This window comes from Cyrtonyx montezumae, unplaced genomic scaffold (genome assembly GCF_038088225.1).
Source record: "Cyrtonyx montezumae isolate F1298 unplaced genomic scaffold, pur_monq_1.0 scaffold_11, whole genome shotgun sequence".
NCBI lineage: Eukaryota > Metazoa > Chordata > Aves > Galliformes > Odontophoridae > Cyrtonyx > Cyrtonyx montezumae.
This window is the reverse complement of record NW_027071837.1, coordinates 11870347-11890129: the sequence shown is the minus strand read 5'-3', so window position 1 is coordinate 11890129 and position 19783 is coordinate 11870347. Positions and strand designations below refer to the sequence as shown.

The 19783-nt window shown below is 41.0% G+C and overlaps 1 protein-coding gene across 2 annotated transcripts; it reads left to right on the top strand.

Moving 5' to 3' along the window:
* The first annotated feature begins 6300 nt into the window (after nucleotides 1-6300).
* Nucleotides 6301-19449, top strand: RLIM (ring finger protein, LIM domain interacting). 2 transcript variants are annotated; one of them, XM_065729555.1, is made up of 4 exons: nucleotides 6301-6456; nucleotides 15647-15835; nucleotides 16704-16787; nucleotides 17600-19449. In XM_065729555.1, exons 2-4 carry the CDS (start codon nucleotides 15667-15669, stop codon nucleotides 19129-19131), a joined length of 1785 nt encoding a protein of 594 aa, XP_065585627.1. In that variant the 5' UTR covers nucleotides 6301-6456; nucleotides 15647-15666; the 3' UTR covers nucleotides 19132-19449. The 2 variants fall into 2 exon arrangements, with proteins under 2 accessions (XP_065585627.1, XP_065585628.1); XM_065729556.1 differs by lacking the exon at nucleotides 16704-16787.
* Nucleotides 19450-19783: the final 334 nt, after the last annotated feature.

The window sequence follows — 19783 nt, the reverse complement described above, 5'->3', positions numbered from 1 at the left end:
ATCATCAAGATATCATACCTAGCTCATTTTTCTAGTCACCTCTACAGCTACTTTTAGAAATTCACAGTTGTTTATCCTTTGCAGCACTCATGTGCCCTGTTCTGTTGAACAGACATGCTCAGTGCTTCCTTCCTGGCCAAACAGACACGTCCTGCTGCAGCGGAGCACCCACATCTCCAGGTAGGTTTTTCCTGCATGTGGGATGATGCCTGAACTTGTAGTCTCTGGTTTCTCATTGCCCTAACAGGGGATGAGCACGACAGATAAACTGATTTTCATGAAATGTTCAGAACAAGTAACACTTTTCTTTCATGTTCTGGATGTCTCTGCTACAGAAGACATACTCTGCCTGCAACAGAGTAATTAATAAACTCTGCTAATGCGGTGTCAGAGGATGGGCCTGATTACTGTTCATCCAGGACTGTCTTCCCCAGTCCCAGGCCCTCCAACATGATTTTCTTGCAATTCTGTGAATTTCTTTCTGCATTAATTTCAGCTGGTCTTGGGATTATTTGTAAAATGGCCTTGGGGAACTTGTTCAAAGGCACTGCCGCCACAGACGACTTTGCATTTCAAACCAAAGCATTTCACTCCTATCTGTCTGGACACATGAGCTGCTCAGCACTGCTTCATTAGGCAAGTTATTTTTAAATTCTCAGAAAGAGCAAAACATTGAGAGAGGAATTATCATCTGCTATTGAAACAGCTGCAAAAAGGAAGAGGCATTAGCCCTTTGTGGGACCCCCTGCTACTCATGTGATTAACCAGATGGCAGTACCAAGGGGCACCCACTTGCACTCAGGAGACACGTAAGATGCCAGAAATTCCATCCAAATATAAGAATTGCTGGGGGACCACCAGAACAGCAGGCTTGATGTAAATAAGAGGCGGGGGCATCAACAATGAATAGGAAAATGACTGTAGATTGCAGATTTCTCTTCCCCTGGCCTCATCCTGTTTCCCCTTTTTTCTTCATCCCATTTTTTCTCATAAGGTCAATAAGTAATGTACTGGGAAAAACTCTCCATTCTAACTTATCAATACAAATAAAAACATAAAATGGGCACAGAGTCCTTATTCCTTTAAGAAACAGATAAAACCCAGCAGGCACACAGCACTTTCAAAATGCCAAGGGGCAGCAATAAGCTGATGTTATTTGGAGGTACTCTTGCATCGTAGCATGCTTATGCTTCTCAGCAGCTGACACCATTCTTACAGCACAGAGTTAGAGCAAAAGGACCAGCAATAAGGCGGTTCTGGGAGATGGGTTTTTTTGCAAATGCTGATTGCCCCACACCTTCCATTGCTCAGAGCAGCTATGGCTCATACAGATAAGGATATGCAGGTCAAACAAAGGACTGAAAAGCTGTACCCAGTGACAAACACTGACTACATCTAAAAATGGAGGTGAGAGGGCTGGGAACAGCCCTTTAATGCACCTGACAGTACACACGTCTTGTTAAGTATTTTCAATGTTGGACACTGCCATAGCAGGTAAATTACACGTAAGCAGTTTCAGTGGACAACTTTCCCCAGTGTTAAAAGTTTTCTGGTGTATATACAGCAACCGAAAGTTGATATTGATACCCAGCTACCAAACATCACTTAGCCAGGTAAAGAAGGCTTCATTGTTAAATCTCTCATGCACACTCCTTGAGGCTGCATATAAAGTGTCCATTAACATTTTTATTCTTAATAAACTGTGTTTTTTGGGTGTTTCTCACATGGGCATGCTGCCCAGCTCCTGGGAAGCCTTCCTCTGTTCCTTTCCACAAAGAGGGCATGGGATCACAGCAGCACTCACACCCGTGCCCACAACAGAGGTACAAACCTCAGTATCTTCCTTGGTGTCCCTGCTTTTGGCTTCCAGGGAACTGTTAGACCCACTTATTGCAGCTGATTATTCCTCTTGTGAATCACTGTTTTCCAGGACTGTCTCCCACACTGCAGTCCAGCTGCCATTCTATTCTTAGGCAGATGAGTTTACATCTGGTGGCATTTAAAAAACATGCTGTGTGCTTAGGCTTAGCTCATTAAGTGATCCAGATTAGGTTTTGTATCAGTGACCTGCCCCTCACTTTGGCTTGCCTGCAGATAACCAGTAATGATTTTGTGCTTTCTTTTAGGTCACTGATCACAAGTTAAGTGGTGCGGGGTCAAGAACTGATAGCAAGGAAGCTGTGCTGTGTTCAGTGATGAGTCTGCTTACAGTTGCACTCCAAGACCTGTCGGTTAGTTTTCAGTCCAATTAATACTTGTCATATGACTTACATTGTTCCTCTTTCTCAGTCAAAATATTGTGAAAGACAAGATCAGCTGTCTTACCAAGTGAAGGTTTATTATATCAGTACTACTACTTGAAAATCATGATATTAAGTTAACTTGACAAAGCCTAGTTTTCCTAACGTTGCAATATCTTCTTGAAATGGTTGATTAGTGAGGCTTCTTAATAGCCCTGTGTTATTTTGCATGGATCTGCTATCAGTATGTCAGGAATATACCACATTTGCTCAAATGAAGCCGTACTTTTCCCCTGCAGGCCCCTGCTTTATTATAAGAAGTAATACCCCCACCATGTCTTACACAGACAGGCTCATGCTTTTCTGCCTGTTACACAGACAGGCAGGGAATTAAGAAGGTAGCATGGGGAAGGACAGTACCTACATAAATACGTAACCTCTCCTGAGAGAGCAGCACTGCCTAATAAAAAGATCTCCAATCAGAATTTAAGTCTAGCAAATTACTGAAAACGCCTCTTTAAAGTGCAAAATTATCCTCCTCTGTCATTTTAAATGTCTTTGATGCTGATCAAAAAGTGACCAGCTTGAGATATTGTTTGAATGGAAATATTTCATTAAGCAAGACATAAACACAGAACTTCCCTCTGCTTGTCGAACGAAGAAGGCCTGTGACCAGAACCAGTGACAAGTAAAGCAATGTAGGCAGTAGTGATGTGTAAAAAGCAAAGTTAGACTGTTAGGAATTGTTATAACCTTAGCTTTCCTTTCAGGTTTATTCTGAGCTGGTATATTAGTATAAATAGGATTCATTTGCCTGCTCAGTACCTGGCTCTGCTAATACTTGGAGTATATAAGGATTGGAGGTGTTCTTCTTTTTCTTTTTCGCTTCAGGTTTAGAAGCTCCCAAGAGATTTTGATTTTTCTCACCTCACTGCGTTTGGATTATTACTTATCTATATTGTGAATAAATTATTTTAATACGTTTCTAGAGGAAAAAAAAAAAAAGCAAACATTTTTCCTCATCTATCACTGCATAGCAAATAACCAGTTTTTAAGACCCCAGGGGATTTAAAGCAAATTTATTTATCCTCATTGAAGGAAACGACATTAAACTTACCATGGAAAAATGTTGTAATTCTCCTTTGCTGTACATACATTACTAAACTGAAAACTCTTAAGGATGAATTACACCAGGATCTGGCCATAGGTTTGGGATTTTTTCCTTATTGCTGCAGAGTTCTCAGTGCAAATTTTCCCTTGCGATCTCTTTGAAATACAGTGCTATCCCAATCTAATTTTTTTTCAAAGCTGACAAGGAGATATGCATGCACAGGCCATTAATTGTTATTAATGTCAACTGGGCACTGAAATCCACTAAGTGGTTTTGAAAAATCAGAGCTTATTCTGCATCTGATGGACCCTGTGAGAGTATTTGTGTAGCATCTCCACTCAGTCTCGCTGCAGAGGGTGGGAAGGTGCTTGTCCCCAGTCACCTCCTCCAGACCTCTGCTACAAGATTTTTATGCTGAAATAAAGCACGGATCAGCAGAACTCAGCCACCATCTCTGCACATCACTGGGCGCTCATCTCCCAGCAAACTGCCGTGAGAGTAGGAACTCATGGAAGTAGAGTACTTTTCATTCCTCTGGTGCTGTCCATGTGATGATGGTCTACACTTTCCACTGGCTACTCAAAGTATATTATTGAGGGAAAAGAAAGAGAAAAACACAATTTTTTTGCCATAAACAAATGTCATAAAAGACTGTTATAAAATACTCTGAGACTGCTCCAGGAGCATAGGCCATTATCTCATTTCTTGTTTCAAACAGAAGAATAGGCTCCACCTCCCATCTGCTGAATAATTCTAACATTTTGCTGCTTAGGTTATTGGTGTATAACAAAACCACTTTTATCCTGCTCTTATCTCGCCTCTTATTCACAAAAGTTAGGGAGCAAATACTAGATTCATGTTCATGCATACATCACTGCTATAGTTACATCACCTCCTACCTCTTCAGTTCTTCAAGGTCCATCATTGGCATACTCTGATGGATGTCCTGCTGATTTACTTATTGCCAATGCTGACACTCAGTGGCTTATCAATTGACAGCACAAAGCTTTCCACAATAAAATGGATCAATTGTGCACTGATCATGTGCTCCCTGAATTACTGATGTTTTACATTGGAATGATTTTTTGCCTATTTCTGAGATGGCTGCCAAATAAAGCAAGCTTACATATTGAACCATGGGATCTTTCTCTCTTCAGATGATATTTTCTACAAACCCTGGAATATATCTAGGTGAAAAGATCTGTTCATCATAAGTAGATAGGTTAAGTGTAGTGTAGAGATTGCAGGGGAAAATATATTTGCACTGAGAACTTTGCAGTATTGGGAAAAAAATCCCAGACCTATAGTAATATCATGGTGCAATTCTCCCAACAATGAACATTTCTGCACTTTAACACTGTATATATATATATATATTTTTTTTTACATTAAATTTGCTCTTATTCCTCCCTTTTTTCTACTTTTTTAAAATTTTACTCACATTGATGAACGTGATTAATGTTTGACCCTACAGTAAACCCTACAATATTGCACAATTCACATGGCAGCAATAATGCAAAATACCAATGTGATTTAAACTTACTCTTTTGTCTCCCATTTGCTTTAAATAAAACATAACAAATTAACCTTCTATAAGCAGGTTTTAAGCTGAAGTTGGTATTACCAATCTGTCATGCCAACTGTATCAGACATCATCCCTCCACCTGCAGCTAGAATAAGCTTCCATGTTTTATGCTTTAATTCAGCAAAAAATATAGTTGGGGATGTACATCTAATCCAGATGGAACTGGCATTGCTCCTTTAGTAACAGTTTTAGCATCATGATGTTAGTTCTATTGCTTTTCTAATCCATTTCCTTTCATGCTCCCATCCTGTAGCAAGTAGAACTGGTAAGAAAAAAAAACAAACAAACCTGCAACTGACCACTTCATTCTCTCCTTTGCAAACACTATAGCTGTCTTTGAGTTGTTATATCCCAAGGAAATAAACAAAGATGATTTCCAAGGAACTTTACTTTTTCAAATGTCATTTTTAGTAGACACTTCTTAGACATTAACATGGGATCTTTCCCAGCTTCTGTGGGAATTCATCCTCTGCAAAGCTTTAACCTTTTCTTCTCCTTAAGCCAGTACTCAGTGTGGCACCCCAGCCCCCTCGAGTTCAAAACCAGGCTTGTGGTTTTCTCCATCCTACCTCTCTCCACCTTTTCAGTCACAGGTTTTTTCCTCTCTGCACCTTATTGATTCCTGATCCTGCTCTTCTATCAACCTTCCACAAGAGAGACGCACTGACCCTAGAGGTAATGCAAGTGGAATCCAGTCTTAGTGAGAGCACAACTACAGATAAATTTAACCTAAAAGTAGGTTTACAGAACATGGGAAGTGTAGTGCTTAATTTAAGCTCACATTGTCAAATAGGAACATCTGGCTCTTCTGCAACATGACTCATCTTTAGCACACAACACTGGGGCAGCACAACCAGCATGAGGAGAAGGAAACCCTGCTAGCAAGGCGAGGAGGGTGACAGCCTTGATGACAGTCCTTTCTGTAGAGTTGGGAAAGGCGGCCCATCTCCTGCCTCGTTGCTGGCACCTTCAGCCACCATGGCCCAGGTGACCACCGTGAGGTGACACGAAATGGCACCCACGGCTCTCGTAGACAAACGAGCCGTGCCACTCCTTCACGCCAACGGCATCACTCGAGGCCTATGCTGAGCCCTGGGGGAACAGGAGGCTGCGAGCAGACGGCTCCCACAGCTCCCCACGACCTCCATGCTATCTGCCGCAATTCATCCGCCTTTGCCCCTCTTCAAAATGGCGGCGCCCCTCCCCCTCAGCACCTCGCTTGGGCCGCTCTACCCTCCTCGGTGGTCCTCCACTCTCCTCTCGTTGGTCCGCGTTCCCCACCCCGCCCCGGAGGAGCCGTCTGCGCGTGCGCAGAGGCCCGTGTCTTTACTTCCGCTGTCGGCGGCCGTTTCCGGGCCCCCGTTCCTTGGTAACAATGGAGCAGAAAATGGCCGCCTGAGAGGGTAGGTAGGGCGACGCTGCGGCTGCTTAGGGACGGACGGAGCGCGGCGAGCCGGCACCGAGCCCGCTGAGGACCGGGGAGAGCAGCGGAGCGAGAGCTGAAGAGACGGCGGCGGGCGGTGAGTGCGGAGGCCCGGTCGCGGGCACTCAAGATGGCACGGGGAAGGGAGAGGCCCAGGCCCAAGGGAGGCGGTGGCGGCCTCCGCCCGGCACTAGGGGCGGTCGGGGTACGCGGGCTCCTCGGTCTGGCGATGCGTCCTCGCCGAGTGGGCTGCAGGCGGCTGCGCCGGGCAGGGCGGCCCCGGGCTCCACTAGGCTCGGCGGGCCGCACCCGCTTGAGGTGGAGCGAGGCCGTGCCGGAGCCGGGGGCCGTGATGGCGGGGTGCCTGAGACTGTGCCCCACTGCTCCGCATGCGCTGAGCCCCGTCGCCCCGGGGACTTCTTCACCTTTGTCTGGGGCGCGCGATGGAACGGGAGGAGAAGGGCCGTTAGGGCTCCTCAACCGGCTGGCAGCTGGGTGGGGGGACTATTGGAAATAGCTCTTTTTGAGAGAGATGGGGTTGGGGAGGATTACGGGCACTGCCCCAGGCCTTGTACTGCTTGGAACCTGCTTTAGGATTCCTGGCTCATCAGGTCGGTGCTTACAGGTTAAGTTCCTCGCGTTAAGGCAGGAGCCCCGTTGGGGGAGGTGGGTAGAAGGAATTCTTCATACCGTTGTGCCTTTTGGGAGGGTCTGGATCATCGAGTGACTGCTAAAACCCGCTGTGGTTGCTATTACTGTCCTATTCGTTTCTCTCCACTTAGTCACATAACACTTGTTCTGTTACCTTGTTTCCTGTGCAAGTTTTTCCTTCCTTTTTTAATACTGACATTTGTGAGTTTCTGTTTACTGTATTTCAAAACTGTTATCGAGTGTAACAAGACAAATATATGTTAGCCTTAATGGAGGGGTAATATCAAGTTGTACAAAATGTGCTTTTTTAAGGTTCGTTATTTGTTTTGATTTTAGTGTGTAATAGGAGTCTGAAAAAATATTTCACAGCGTTAATGCACTTTTTAAATTGAATATTCTTGTTTGTGTTTCTGCTTTTCAAGAGGATAGTCATGAGGAGCTTTTGAACAAGAATTCAGTTGGGACTGTATGCAGTAGGGCAGTTGCACATCTGATGTATTTCTCCTGTTTGCGATGATAGTATTGGTTGTTTTCAAGTTGTAAGTTGTCATGAAAATGCTAAAGAAGCTCCAGTACCACTCTGTCCCAGGATGTTAATTGCAGTGACTTGACCAAGTGATTTTGGAAAAAAATTAACTGTTGCCTGTTTATTATACAGTCAATCGTCTTAACTGAGAGTTTGATGCTTAGTTTTGTTGAAGCAATCAACTACCGCTGACAAATGACTGCATTCCATCTATAAGTTTACCATTTTAGAATGAAACTAATTATAGCTTGGAATTTTGTCACCTCTGCTACTAACAAGGGGGAAGCACAACACACATAATAGAATTAAGAGATTTTGGCTATGCTAGACACGAAGCATAACAGCTACAGTGTTCTGTTCATCAGCAGTTCTGACTACATAAATGTTTTGTAACTGAGAAACCACAAGATTTTTTTCAAGCTTGTAGTTGCCAGCTGTATCAAATTTATTTTCCATATTACTGACTACATGAACATACCAAGGTGTACTGGAAAGCAGTGATGCAAGTTTCTGGTCTTCATTACATGTTTCTTTTTTTTTAATATCAGTATTTTTAGGGGAATGAGTAATGTGATACTTAAACGGAAACATTTTTAAAGACACCCATGTGTTAATGTACTTGGCTACTTTATTCCTCTGTTGCCTGTCCCTATGGAAATGCTTCAAAATAAGTTCCTGAATCTTGGTAGAATGCTTCTGGAGTGGAAATGTTTTGGTTGTTTTTTTTTTTTTACAGCTGTAACTTAATGTCATTTTCTCGAGCCCAGAGATTGTGTTTGAGTCCAATTTAATAAAGTTTAGCAACTAGGTTGTTCTTAATGTTTTTAAGAGATTTCAGTTTCGATGGAGTTCTTTTGTAGTTATCTCGGTCTTGAAAACTTATCAACTCTTCAGCTTGAAAAACTTAATCTTGAAGGGATAAGGCAGAACTTGAACATCTGTTACCACATTTTTTTGTTATGGTCTTGTGCATCTCAAAACCAATACTTCTGAACAATGTTGTAGTGTAAGAACTTGAGAGGGGACTTCTGTATGATGAATTGGGTATAGCCAGAAGCATTATGCAGACTTATTTTTGCTTTTGCACAGATTCTTAGCTACTGTTACAATGAGAAGAAACACACAAGGCTATGTTTCCTTCATGTTGAGGTTTGTAGTAGCAAGGTGCTGGTTGGCATCTTTGCTGTTCAGTGGTGTTAAAGCTCAGCTTTTTACTTTCTGCAGAGTATGGTCTCATGAAGCCATCTAAAGATAATTGGTTGCGTGGGAAAAGTCAGCATGGACTTTCTCTTAATTTAGTAACTTAAAAGCATTTTACTTAGAGCAGTCTTAATTTCAGTATGCAGGATGCTTGTGCACATGATCTTATGGGAATGCTTGAGCTTGCCTGTCTTAGTTTGTCATTGGAAATGGAATTCAAGTCTTGTAGACAGATTTTTTTCAAGTGAAAAGTTTTGCTTAATTTTTTCCCCCATTTTTATGTTCCTGGAGTGTTAGACAGCAACAACAAATCCATGCATTGGAATTCCTGCGTGGGTTTATTTGTAGTGAATTTGTCATTGTTGTATTGGCCTTTTAGTAGAAGCTGTAGTAGCAGCAGTTCTGTGGAGAAGGTGAAAGTAAATGTAGAGCTGAGTTTTTTTCAGTGGATCGTTATTGGCTTTGTGCTCTTAGTAAACAAAAGTTCTCTTTCCTCAGAAATCAAAACACTGCGTGATGGGCATCAGTTCAGTGGGTTCCGCTTCCTTAGCTGTCAGTCCTGTTTATGCTGCTGTCTTTCAGTGTCAGCACTGGTTACTTTCATGCAGAGTATTACTTCTCTGGAGCTTCAGCCTGGCTGCTGCCTGCTGACTGAGCAGGAAGATTGCTGCTGGGGGAAGAGCAGTTTTGTGAGACTTTTCCTGGTGCTGGAAAGTTCATAAACTTGAGTGTGTTCAGCTTTTTCCTTGCCGATATCACCTCAATTTGAGCAGAGAAGCAATGCTTTTTTAATTCTCAGTCTCTATGTGAAAAATGCTGTTTTAATAAGTCCATGTTATAAAACATGAAGCACCTGATTTTGACAATCCTTGTCCTCCTATATTCAGAGCTCCACCTTCATTCCCATGTGCTCAGTGCCCTGTAATTGTGAAGCTCCACACTTTTCTATGGAAGGTAACAATAGAAACCTGTAATGAATGGCTACATTTTCTAGATATATTTGAGGTGGGCACTTACAGAGTGAGATGGCAAGTGTTTCATTCCTTTGTACCAGTCTGTTCTGTCAAAATGTTTTCCTTGTTGTTATTTTCAGCAATTGTTCTGTAAAATTATTCATTTGCTTTCTGTTATTTAAAATGTACATTCTGAATGACATTTTGCTTCATGGACTTTGCTTCGAAACTCAGTAGTGTGATGAATGATCTGAATCCATGTTTAACACTCCATATTAAGCTGGCATTTAAATTTCGTAGCGGTCACTGGAGACATTTGCTTTCAGAAAGTGATGCACGCTCCATAGTAGTTTTTTGAGGCAAAGGGTACAGAAGGGAGTTCCTGAGTGCTTAGAATTTGTGTACGTTCAGAAAGAGATCCTATAATAATCATATGGAGCTGTTTTTGTCAGAGTGTATGTAGAAAGCAAGAGTACCAGGAATAAAGTATATCCAAAATTCATGCTGCAGCTTTGCAAACTGCAAAAGTTTGTTACTAATCTAGATTTTAGAAATGATAACAAGAGAATTGTACTTACACTATCATAGCTATCAGTCCCTTCACAAAACACTTGTGTAGCTGTAAAAACAACAGAAATCCCAATGCAGCGAAGCTCCACCTATAATGCAAATAGCTATTTGATTTTACTGTTCTGTGGTATCTTTTTTCTTTAGTAATAGGATTCACTGACAGTTCTTGCTTATACTTTTGAGTTTGTAGTCTTGAGTGATAAAATATTTATGATGATACAGTTCCTGTTAAGTATCTTTCTGCTACTTTTGAGTATTGAGAAATCAGGTACTAAGTAGCATGGAAACTGTTTTTCCTCTTCTCGTTCTTCTAGGAAAGCCTTGTACTTGAACTGGGGAAGGTAAAGGGGAGTTGATATTGCATGTGAAACTGGTTCTGCTTTTGCTTGAAGAACCCAGAGTACCAGAACTGCCCAATATAGCTCTGTTCCTGTGTCATTTGAGAAGTCTAATGGGAGAGACTTATGTCTGAGTGTGATCCTGCCAAATGGGGTGGTATGTTAGAGCTGCTGGATTCAGAGTTCACAGAAAGTGCTTTCAACAGGCAGCTGAGTTGCTCTTCTGATGTAGAGTTAAAATGTCCATGAGGTATCTTCAGTGAAACTGAGGAAAAAATAGTTAACCTGAAACAAGCTAAAACGAAAATGAAAAGTATTTCTGGCTTCCACTACTGAGTTGCCTCTTTCAGTCAAAGGCTTTGATAATTACTGCAGACTGGATGTAGGTAGGCAAGGTGCTCTACTGGTTGAAGTGCCTAATTAAGAAGAGGCTATGAGTCATAAGTGAGAAATTAGCCTTTTGCTGAGCACATCTATGAGACACTTATTCATGCTGCCATCATCCTTTTTGTGTGCACAAAGGTATTAATCGTGGCGCTGGAACATGAGGTAACTCAGGAAGCATTTAACATACAGGGCACTGGAGATGCTCACGTAACGCTGAAATACTGGTAACGCCTAGATGGGGAAAATTTTGGAGATCTTTGTGCAGCTCGTTAGCTTCTGATTTGCTTCTGCAGTTTAACTAATGAATTGCCTTTCTCTTCTCAAAATAAGTCATAAATCTAATAAAGGTTATAACTGTAAGGCATTATGTTTTCTTAGAACACTGAAACACTAGTTTCCTGGGAAGAACTAAACGCCAAGCAATATGGAGATAGTGTTATTGCTGAAAGTAAATGGACAACTCAAGTGCTTTATTACTGCCCCCCACACCACTAGGTTTTTGTAAATGGTTGTAAATTCCTGACTGATTGGATTTTGTTTACACAGACTTGTCATGAGCAAAAGGTAAAAAAAATAATAATAATAATAATAAAAATTGTTGTTTTCTGTAAGAATGGTAACTTTGCCTTGTTGAAGAAATACCTAATTATTAAATCATCTCAGATATCCAAATAACATAATATTACTTCCTCTTGAAAAAAACAGTGTAATCAAACAATACATACTGGGGGCTTGCTGTTGTTGCTCGTGTAGCAGCAGTGGAGAAGCAGCTCATCATTTGTGTTCTGATGTCCACCTCTGTGACTGAGTGTAACTGCAGTCAGGATCCTCTGCTGACTTGTCAGAGGATGGGAGCACCAATTAAGAGTTCACTGCAGTTCATATGTGTGGGTATTCATCTGCAGAAGAATGTTTCTTTTCTCTTTTTTAAGAAAAAGACAGTAGTTTATTCTAGCTGTGTCTCAGTGTGCTGTCTTGTTTTGGGTAACCTTTAGGTGATTTTTTTCTTCTTTTCTGTAAAAAGATTTTCTTTACTGGCTATCTCACCTACAGTTTGCAATAGTCAACAGGTCTGAACTTCCTACTCGTACAAGTGACCTTCCCCACCCTTTGTAAACTTGATGCTGACGAGGGAGAACACTGAAGGAGGAAATACTGTTTCTTTTTACTTAAATAAGAAGGAAACCAATAGAAGAGAAACTAGACTTGAAGTACACCTGCTTATTAGATAATCAAATGCTGGTCATTCTTCTGTAACTTAATAGCATACCTGCAGATTTTCCTTTGTCAGGTTTCCCAGTGTTGCTGTAATCAACTTCATTAAGTTAGTTGTAATTTTCTGCAGTGTATAAGCTGAGAGCAGAATCCTGAGTGAGGGATGGGTTTCCAGATGATTGTATGATTCTGTGAGGCTCCACCAGGTCCAGGTAGGAGTGAGGCAATATGTGCTGCCACCATGGTGCTCCTGCTGCATGGCTGGAGGATGTGTGACCCACAGAGTCGTGCTGAGGCAGTAAAACACCTGGGAATGGTTGAGTATGTTCTGTCTGGTAATGTAGAGCTATGCATTGATGTGAGAGATGAGGCTTGAAATGTACAGCACACAGTGAAGAGAGAAAGTAGCAGAAGTCTTCGAGTAGAAATCCTGTTTTCTGTGTGCTGGTTTTAGTGTCAGAGCTCTAGTTCGAAGAGTGTTGGCCTGTTTGCTAGCAACAATAACAAGGGGAGAGTGTTGTTGCACACATTTCTGCTTCATCTATTTTTGTCAATGCAAACATCCTATAGAGATTCATAGTATTTAGAGGACTTTGATGGTGTGAAACCAAATGGTGTGAAACTGGGGTTCAGTGCACCTAGTGTGCTCTGTTTTGCTGGCTCACGTTGCGAAAGTATTATGGATTTGTCATTAGTGGAAATAGCCCTAATGTAGATGGAACTGATTATCAAGATCTCAGCTCTAAGGCTGTTTTCTTGGCAGTAGTATTTGTTCCATCTCAGCCAGCACCTGATCTTACAGTTTAAGAAGGAAGGTAAGAATTGAAGTAAGAAGAAAAGGGAGCAAACCTTGGAACCTAATAAGATTTGTATGATTGTCAGCATTCCCTTAAGATCAGCTGTTGAAGTGTACACGGTGGTAAAGAGGAGATTGTTTTTCTCAGCTTGTTTTGACTTTTTTTTCCCCTGTCCAAGAATAGAGTTCACTTAGTTTTCTGAAACATTACAGGCAAAAGTCTTTGTATCAAGTAGGTATTATATAGCCAAGGTGCTGTGAGAGCTAGAGTTTGTAGTGTCAAGGAAAATTCCAGAGCATAAGCAGTACGAATGCCATACTTTGCATGCGTAGTGTACTCTTTTAAGACCTGCTTGTTGAATTAATCTAATGCTTACAAATATGTTAATGTTGCAGTCTTTATGAAGAGCATGCTGTGTTTTAAGCTGGGTAAATATCAAGGTAGCAGCTATGTTGAGGAAAACATTTTTATAAACAACTTCTTGCTGCTCCTATACTTTAGTAGGTTATTGTGTTCCTTTATTTTGTTTTGTTGACTTCGTTTTGTTGTTATCTCCTTCATAAAAGGGGAGGAGGGGTAATGCAAGTTAGAGTTGTAAACCATATTCCTGAAATTAATGCGTCTTTCTGGGTTTTCTTTGGGATTCAAGTCCCTCATTCTACTCTGGGTTCAGATGGTTCTTGTAAAAAGCAGCTTTGTCTTTCTGATATTATCTTGAGAATGGAAATGTCTTGAGGTTAGTTGGGGTCATAATCCTGCTACAGAAAGCTTGTAAAAAGCTGCGTTTCAAGCAAGCTGTGTTCTTGTTTGAAGTATGTGTCTGAGATTTGAAGGGTGTACAGATGTCATAACTGAGCCTAGTCTGTGCTGAATCCACCTGCTGGAACTGTTGTGCAACTTCCCCTGTGAATGGCTTCATTTATCAGTGTGTTTGACAGCACATCACATCACATGTAAGTCTTCAGATTGTAGCAGAGATGTAGCAATGCAGAGGCAGTTGGTAGCTGCCATTGGAAACACTAGTAAGCAAAGTGCTGCTGCTTATTGATTAAAAAAAAAAAGGGCAGAAAGGAACAGGGCCAAAAAGCAGTAACCTTCCATGCCTGTAACAGAGGGCCATTGAGATGTTTGTGCCTTACTATGACTAACTTGAAAGCAAGTTTTACTGTGTTAGAATTCAAGGTAAATTTGAAGTAACTATTTTCTGATCTGTAAGTCTGCAGTTGCAGGATGGCCTGTCCTGTAGAATTTTGTACTGTTCTGCACTGGGGATACCAGTGCTCTTTAATTTTCAACATAGCAGCTGAAATCTCCAGCTACTCCAGGAGATTGTACAGTGCTTATCTTCTGTGGTGAAGCCACTTAACTGTGGACAGTTGGGACAGATATGCTGACATACCAAAAAATATATATACTGTTTGCATTAGACAGATCTCTGAGTGTTGGCAGTTTTCCAGTAAGAGGCAAAAAAAAAAAGCTTTATTCTTCCAGTATTTTCATGTCACATGAAGCATGGTTCGAATGAAAGCAGCATTTTTTAAAGGGGAATATTATTGCAGAGCTTTTTAGCATGCAGAGGATTAGCGTGCTAATCACCTCCCTGAGTAACTGGATTCTACCAGTTGTATGGGAAAATTCTTAATGTTGTGAAGAGCAGGCCATAATGATTAAGGCAACTATTTATTTTAACTTTGTTTGATGTATTTGCATGATGCAACCACTGCCAGAATGTCTCCCGCATCTGCACGTATTTTGTTTTAATTTTGATCGAATACAAACATTCTGTTCATGGATTACTTTTTTTTTTTGAGATATTGGGGAAGATATCATCAAAATGAAAGACAACATGAGGAGCAGACAAGAGTGAAAGAAAAAGTTGTTTGTAGCATAAGTTATGATGTGTATTCACATCGGGGGTTTGTTATCAGCATTAGAAATTCACTAACTACTGAAACTTGCAAGTGAATTCTTCTCTTGACATAGAACCACAGAGCTGATTTTACAACTCCCATTCCCTCCCCCCCTTTTTTTTTTTTTGTGGAAACAGCCCTTTTTGGTTTTTTTCCATGTATAGTGTTCTACAGCACCTTCAGACTCATTTAAATCCTAAATAATCCATTCTGTTTCCAATTGACTTGGATGTAGAGGAGAGTCTCTCATAGTTGTCAGCAAACTAGATTGATTCCTGTTTTCTTTGCCATAGTGCAAGGCAGGAAGTGATAAATGTTTAATTCTGTACTCTTAAGAGCTGGAGAGCATAACCCTGGTTGGCTTGTACTTTGTACTACACTGCTGTATGGCACAGTATGGCACAGTTCTGTGCTTTGTGAAGTAGCTGTAGTATTAAAAGTATCTTAGGAAAAAAGCAGGCAGTTGTTAACACCTAGTAAATGATAAGATTTTCTTGTGTTTGTACTTGTTAACTATATGAATATTGGTAGTGATGGCTATTGTTTGCACTTGTTGAAGTGGGGAAATCTCTCATTTGTGATCCATGTTGTTAAGCAGCTTTATCTTAACTGCAACTTGATTAGCAAAGCCTTTTCCTCCTCAGATTTAATGGTGAATAATGTATTGCTGATAAGTTGCACCTAAGTATTGTGCTCTGTTTCAGTAAGTTGAATGAGGGATTTGTTTTCTTTTTTTTTAGATATTATTCTATTTGTCAAGATGGAAAGCTCAGATCCTAGTGATAAAGGAAATATTGATCAATCAGAAGCACAACGTCAGAGTCAGCTAGATCGCTTAGATCGAGAAGAAGCTTTCTACCAGTTTGTAAACAACCTGAGTGAAGAGGATTACAGGCTTATGAGAGACAACAATTTGCTAGGAACACCAGGTATGTAGTGCTTGTGTATGTATGTCTTACTACAATTACTTGGAGGTGATTTGTCTTCTCCTGTTCTCCTTAATCTCTTTCACCCATTTAGTTTGTTTGCTGTAGTTGCATTCTGTGGTAGAGATTTAACTTCCTGCTAGTTTGTGCATCCTCCAAATAGAGGGACCACTGACTAGTGGAGAGGGAGTTGGGGTGGTGTGGATTCAGCAGGTACAAAGGTCCAGTGTTCGTCCCACTTGATGGGAACATCCAGAGCTGACCCAGTTATGGCTGCTTAGACTACTTTGATAGAAAAGTAATCACTTTTAAGCATGTGTGAAAATTTCCTGCTTGTGTTAGGAGTTCATAACTAGGCCAATTAATTTGGTACAAGATTCTGCATGGGTGTTCTTATGTCTGTTTTCAATTGACTTATTACTTTAAACTGGCTCTTTATAGAGTGATTTCTAATTGAAACTAGTTATAATTTAAAACTAATTCAAACTTCTTGTCATGCTTGTGATTATATACATATATGTATTTTATTTTGTATTTTTTAACTCTGGGCAGTCATTTAATTGGTATAGAATGGAGAGAGAAAAAAAAAAAAGCTCTAATGAGTTGTAGTTTGCAGTACCAGAAAGCACATCATCTTTTTTGAGTAGGTTGAAACTGTTAGATCCTTCAGCTTCAGCAAAACTTACTTGGGACAGTGGCGCTGAAGTGTTTGAATTTGCCTTTTAACTACTCCCTTGGCAGTCTCATTATGGCAGGATTTAATTAAAAAAAAAACCAAACAGTGGCTTGTACCTGCTTTAGAAACTTTTGACAATACTTGGTATACGTGTGATTTGGAAATATTTTTGGAAAATTTTGCTTATTTTCTAAGGTGAAATTACTGAAGAAGAGTTGCTGAGAAGGCTACACCAAGTTAAAGAAGGTCCGCCACAGCAAAACAGTGATGAGAATAGAGGTATATACAGTGTTTGTGAAAACTCTTAACTTTAGCATCCCATACGGACCTTAACTTGAGTGCAGGAGTGGAACAAGTTAAGCCTAGGCAGGTGCAAGGTGAGCTTTGTTTCAAAACTAAGTGAACGTTATGTCTGATAATCTGCTGCAGAGATTAGTTTGGGACAGATGTCACCCATACCACATCTGTTACTTGCAGCAAGCTAAAATTTCATTTAGGCTTCTTTTCTTTATCTACTTTTTAGATTGCTTTCTTGACTTCTGCTCCCTTCTGGGATGCTTTCTGGCAACTTTTGTTTTTTCCTTTTCACCATTCTTCCCTTCCAAGGATGCTCTGTTGCTTTTATTATCGCCTCTCTAAAGAGGTTGGTGGAGGATTCTTGGAATTTGCTACTTAGGGTTCATTCTTTAATGAGATGGGTTACTATAAAGCTGTTTTTCAAATGAAGACTTGGGACAAACTTATTTCTCTGCTTAGCAGTCACTAGATTGCTTAGTTGTTGGAAAGGAAAACAGAATATTGATGTGACACTTGAAATACAGCTCTCCGTTTATTTAGAACAAATAATGTATAATTTTGATTGGCTGCAGCCTGTCTTTGTGTATTAGGAAAAAAAGTCCACTCCTGCTTCCTTACCAGAGCTCTGATAAATAAGAATTGTGATGCTATTTGTTAAGTCACAATTGCATTGGGTAGAGTTGAGCACTTCTAGACAGCCACGTTTTAAACTATATGCAGTTATGTTCTTGGAAAACGTCACTCCAAAATTAGCTCAGTACTCTAATTTTGGTAGTTCCTTGTCTTTTTCACAGGTGCGGAGTCCACAGAAGACGTTTCAAATGGAGATTCTATAATAGACTGGCTTAATTCAGTCCGACAGACTGGAAACACAACACGAAGTGGGCAGCGAGGAAACCAATCTTGGAGAGCCGTGAGCCGGACTAACCCAAATAGTGGTGACTTCAGATTCAGTTTGGAAATAAACGTCAACCGTAATAATGGGAACACAAATGCGGAAACTGAGAATGAGCCATCTGTAGAGCCTTCCGGTGCGGAGGATTTGGAAAACGGCCAAAGTGACTCTGAAATTCCGAGGTCTGAATCACCATCTGTAAGGCAGCCTGGATCAGAAAGGAACACTTCTTCAGAAGAGTTGACTGAGGAAGCTTCTCCTAGAGGGCAGAGGAGAGCAAGAAGTAGGAGCCCAGAACAGCGGAGAACACGGGCTAGGACTGATAGAAGTAGGTCACCAATTAATCCTGTGAGTGAGGCTCCTCGTAGGTCTCATCACAATACATCATCTCAAACGTTAGACCATTCGACAGTGAATGAAGCTGAGGGAAGCTCTAGAACTAGGCAGCACGTGACATTAAGGCAGCATACAGTGGGGACTGAGTTGCCTAGTGAAAATGCAGTTCTGTTTTCAGCCCCCGAAACAAGACCTGTTCCTCAAGCAGCAGGTTCTTCAGAAACTAATGGTGCCAGTGAGTCTGCAGCTCCTGGACAGAGGCCTCCCACCATAGTACTGGACCTCCAGGTGAGAAGAGTTCGTCCAGGAGAGTATCGGCAGAGGGACAGCATAGCCAACAGAACTCGGTCCCGGTCGCAGACTCCTAACAACACAGTTACTTACGAAAGTGAACGTGGAGGGTTTAGGCGCACGTTTTCACGTTCAGAACGGGCTGGAGTGAGAACTTACGTCAGCACCATTAGGATTCCTATTCGTAGGATCTTAAATACAGGCTTGAGTGAGACTACGTCAGTTGCAATTCAGACTATGCTAAGGCAGATAATGACAGGCTTTGGAGAGCTGAGTTACTTTATGTATAGTGATAGCGATGCAGATCCTAGTGGCCCAACTCCAAATCAGAATGTGGATGCTTCTGAGCCACAGAACGGAGGGGGTGGTAATTCAAGCAATGAAAGTACAGATGTTAGCTCAGGGGAGGTGTTTGAAGGTGGTAATGAAGGTGGTTCAACATCAGGTGCCAGACGGGAAGGTCGGAACACGAGAGGATCAGTCACGTTTGAAGAAAGTGGTTCTCTACCATTCCTTAGCCTAGCACAGTTTTTCCTACTAAACGAAGATGATGATGACCAACCAAGAGGACTCACCAAAGAACAAATTGACAACCTAGCAATGAGGAATTTTGGTGAGAGTGATGCTCTGAAAACCTGTAGTGTGTGTATTACAGAGTACACGGAAGGAAACAAGCTTCGTAAATTGCCTTGTTCTCACGAGTATCACGTCCACTGCATCGATCGCTGGTTATCAGAAAATTCCACTTGTCCCATTTGTCGCAGAGCAGTCTTAGCTTCTGGTAACAGAGAAAGTGTTGTCTAAATGAGATCTGAATTTATGGCTGAGCAGCTAGTGTAATAGTGATGGGCAAAGAAGTCACTTCCTTTATGGCCACTTTTTGAGTGGTAACTCAGTGTATAGTAATTACTTGGAGTGAATCTTCCCTCATGAAAGAATTTTGTCTGAATTCAAGCCTTTAAAATTGGAAAAATTCTTTAGGGTTTTCAAGATATAGTCAGTTTGTGTGATGAATTTCATTTGTCCAAAGACATCTACTCACTTAAAAATGCTTCTTTCTTGATGGAGAGTACTAAGTTCTATCCCCTTACTCCTCCAGACCAATAAACATTTTGTCCTCAAGATTGTGTTTATGAGTAGTCTTTCTGGGAAGTCATCCCAGCTAAATGTGCAAGAGTCATAGAGGAATTTTTTCAGGAAATCCAACTGACTGAAAAAATAACCTGAATTTAATTGCATACTTGAAAATACTTTTAATTTTCATACTGGGTTAATATTGGATGTGTCTGTGTAAATAACACTAATGTTAGCCCTTTCCCCATCACTATGGCACGCTGTAGGACGAGCTGTTAGCTTAATTGGGATATTTATCTTGTTGTGGAAATATAAGAATTACCTATGCTTGTTTAAATAAAAAAAAATCTGTTTTAAAATTGTAAAGCTTTTTTGTAGAAGC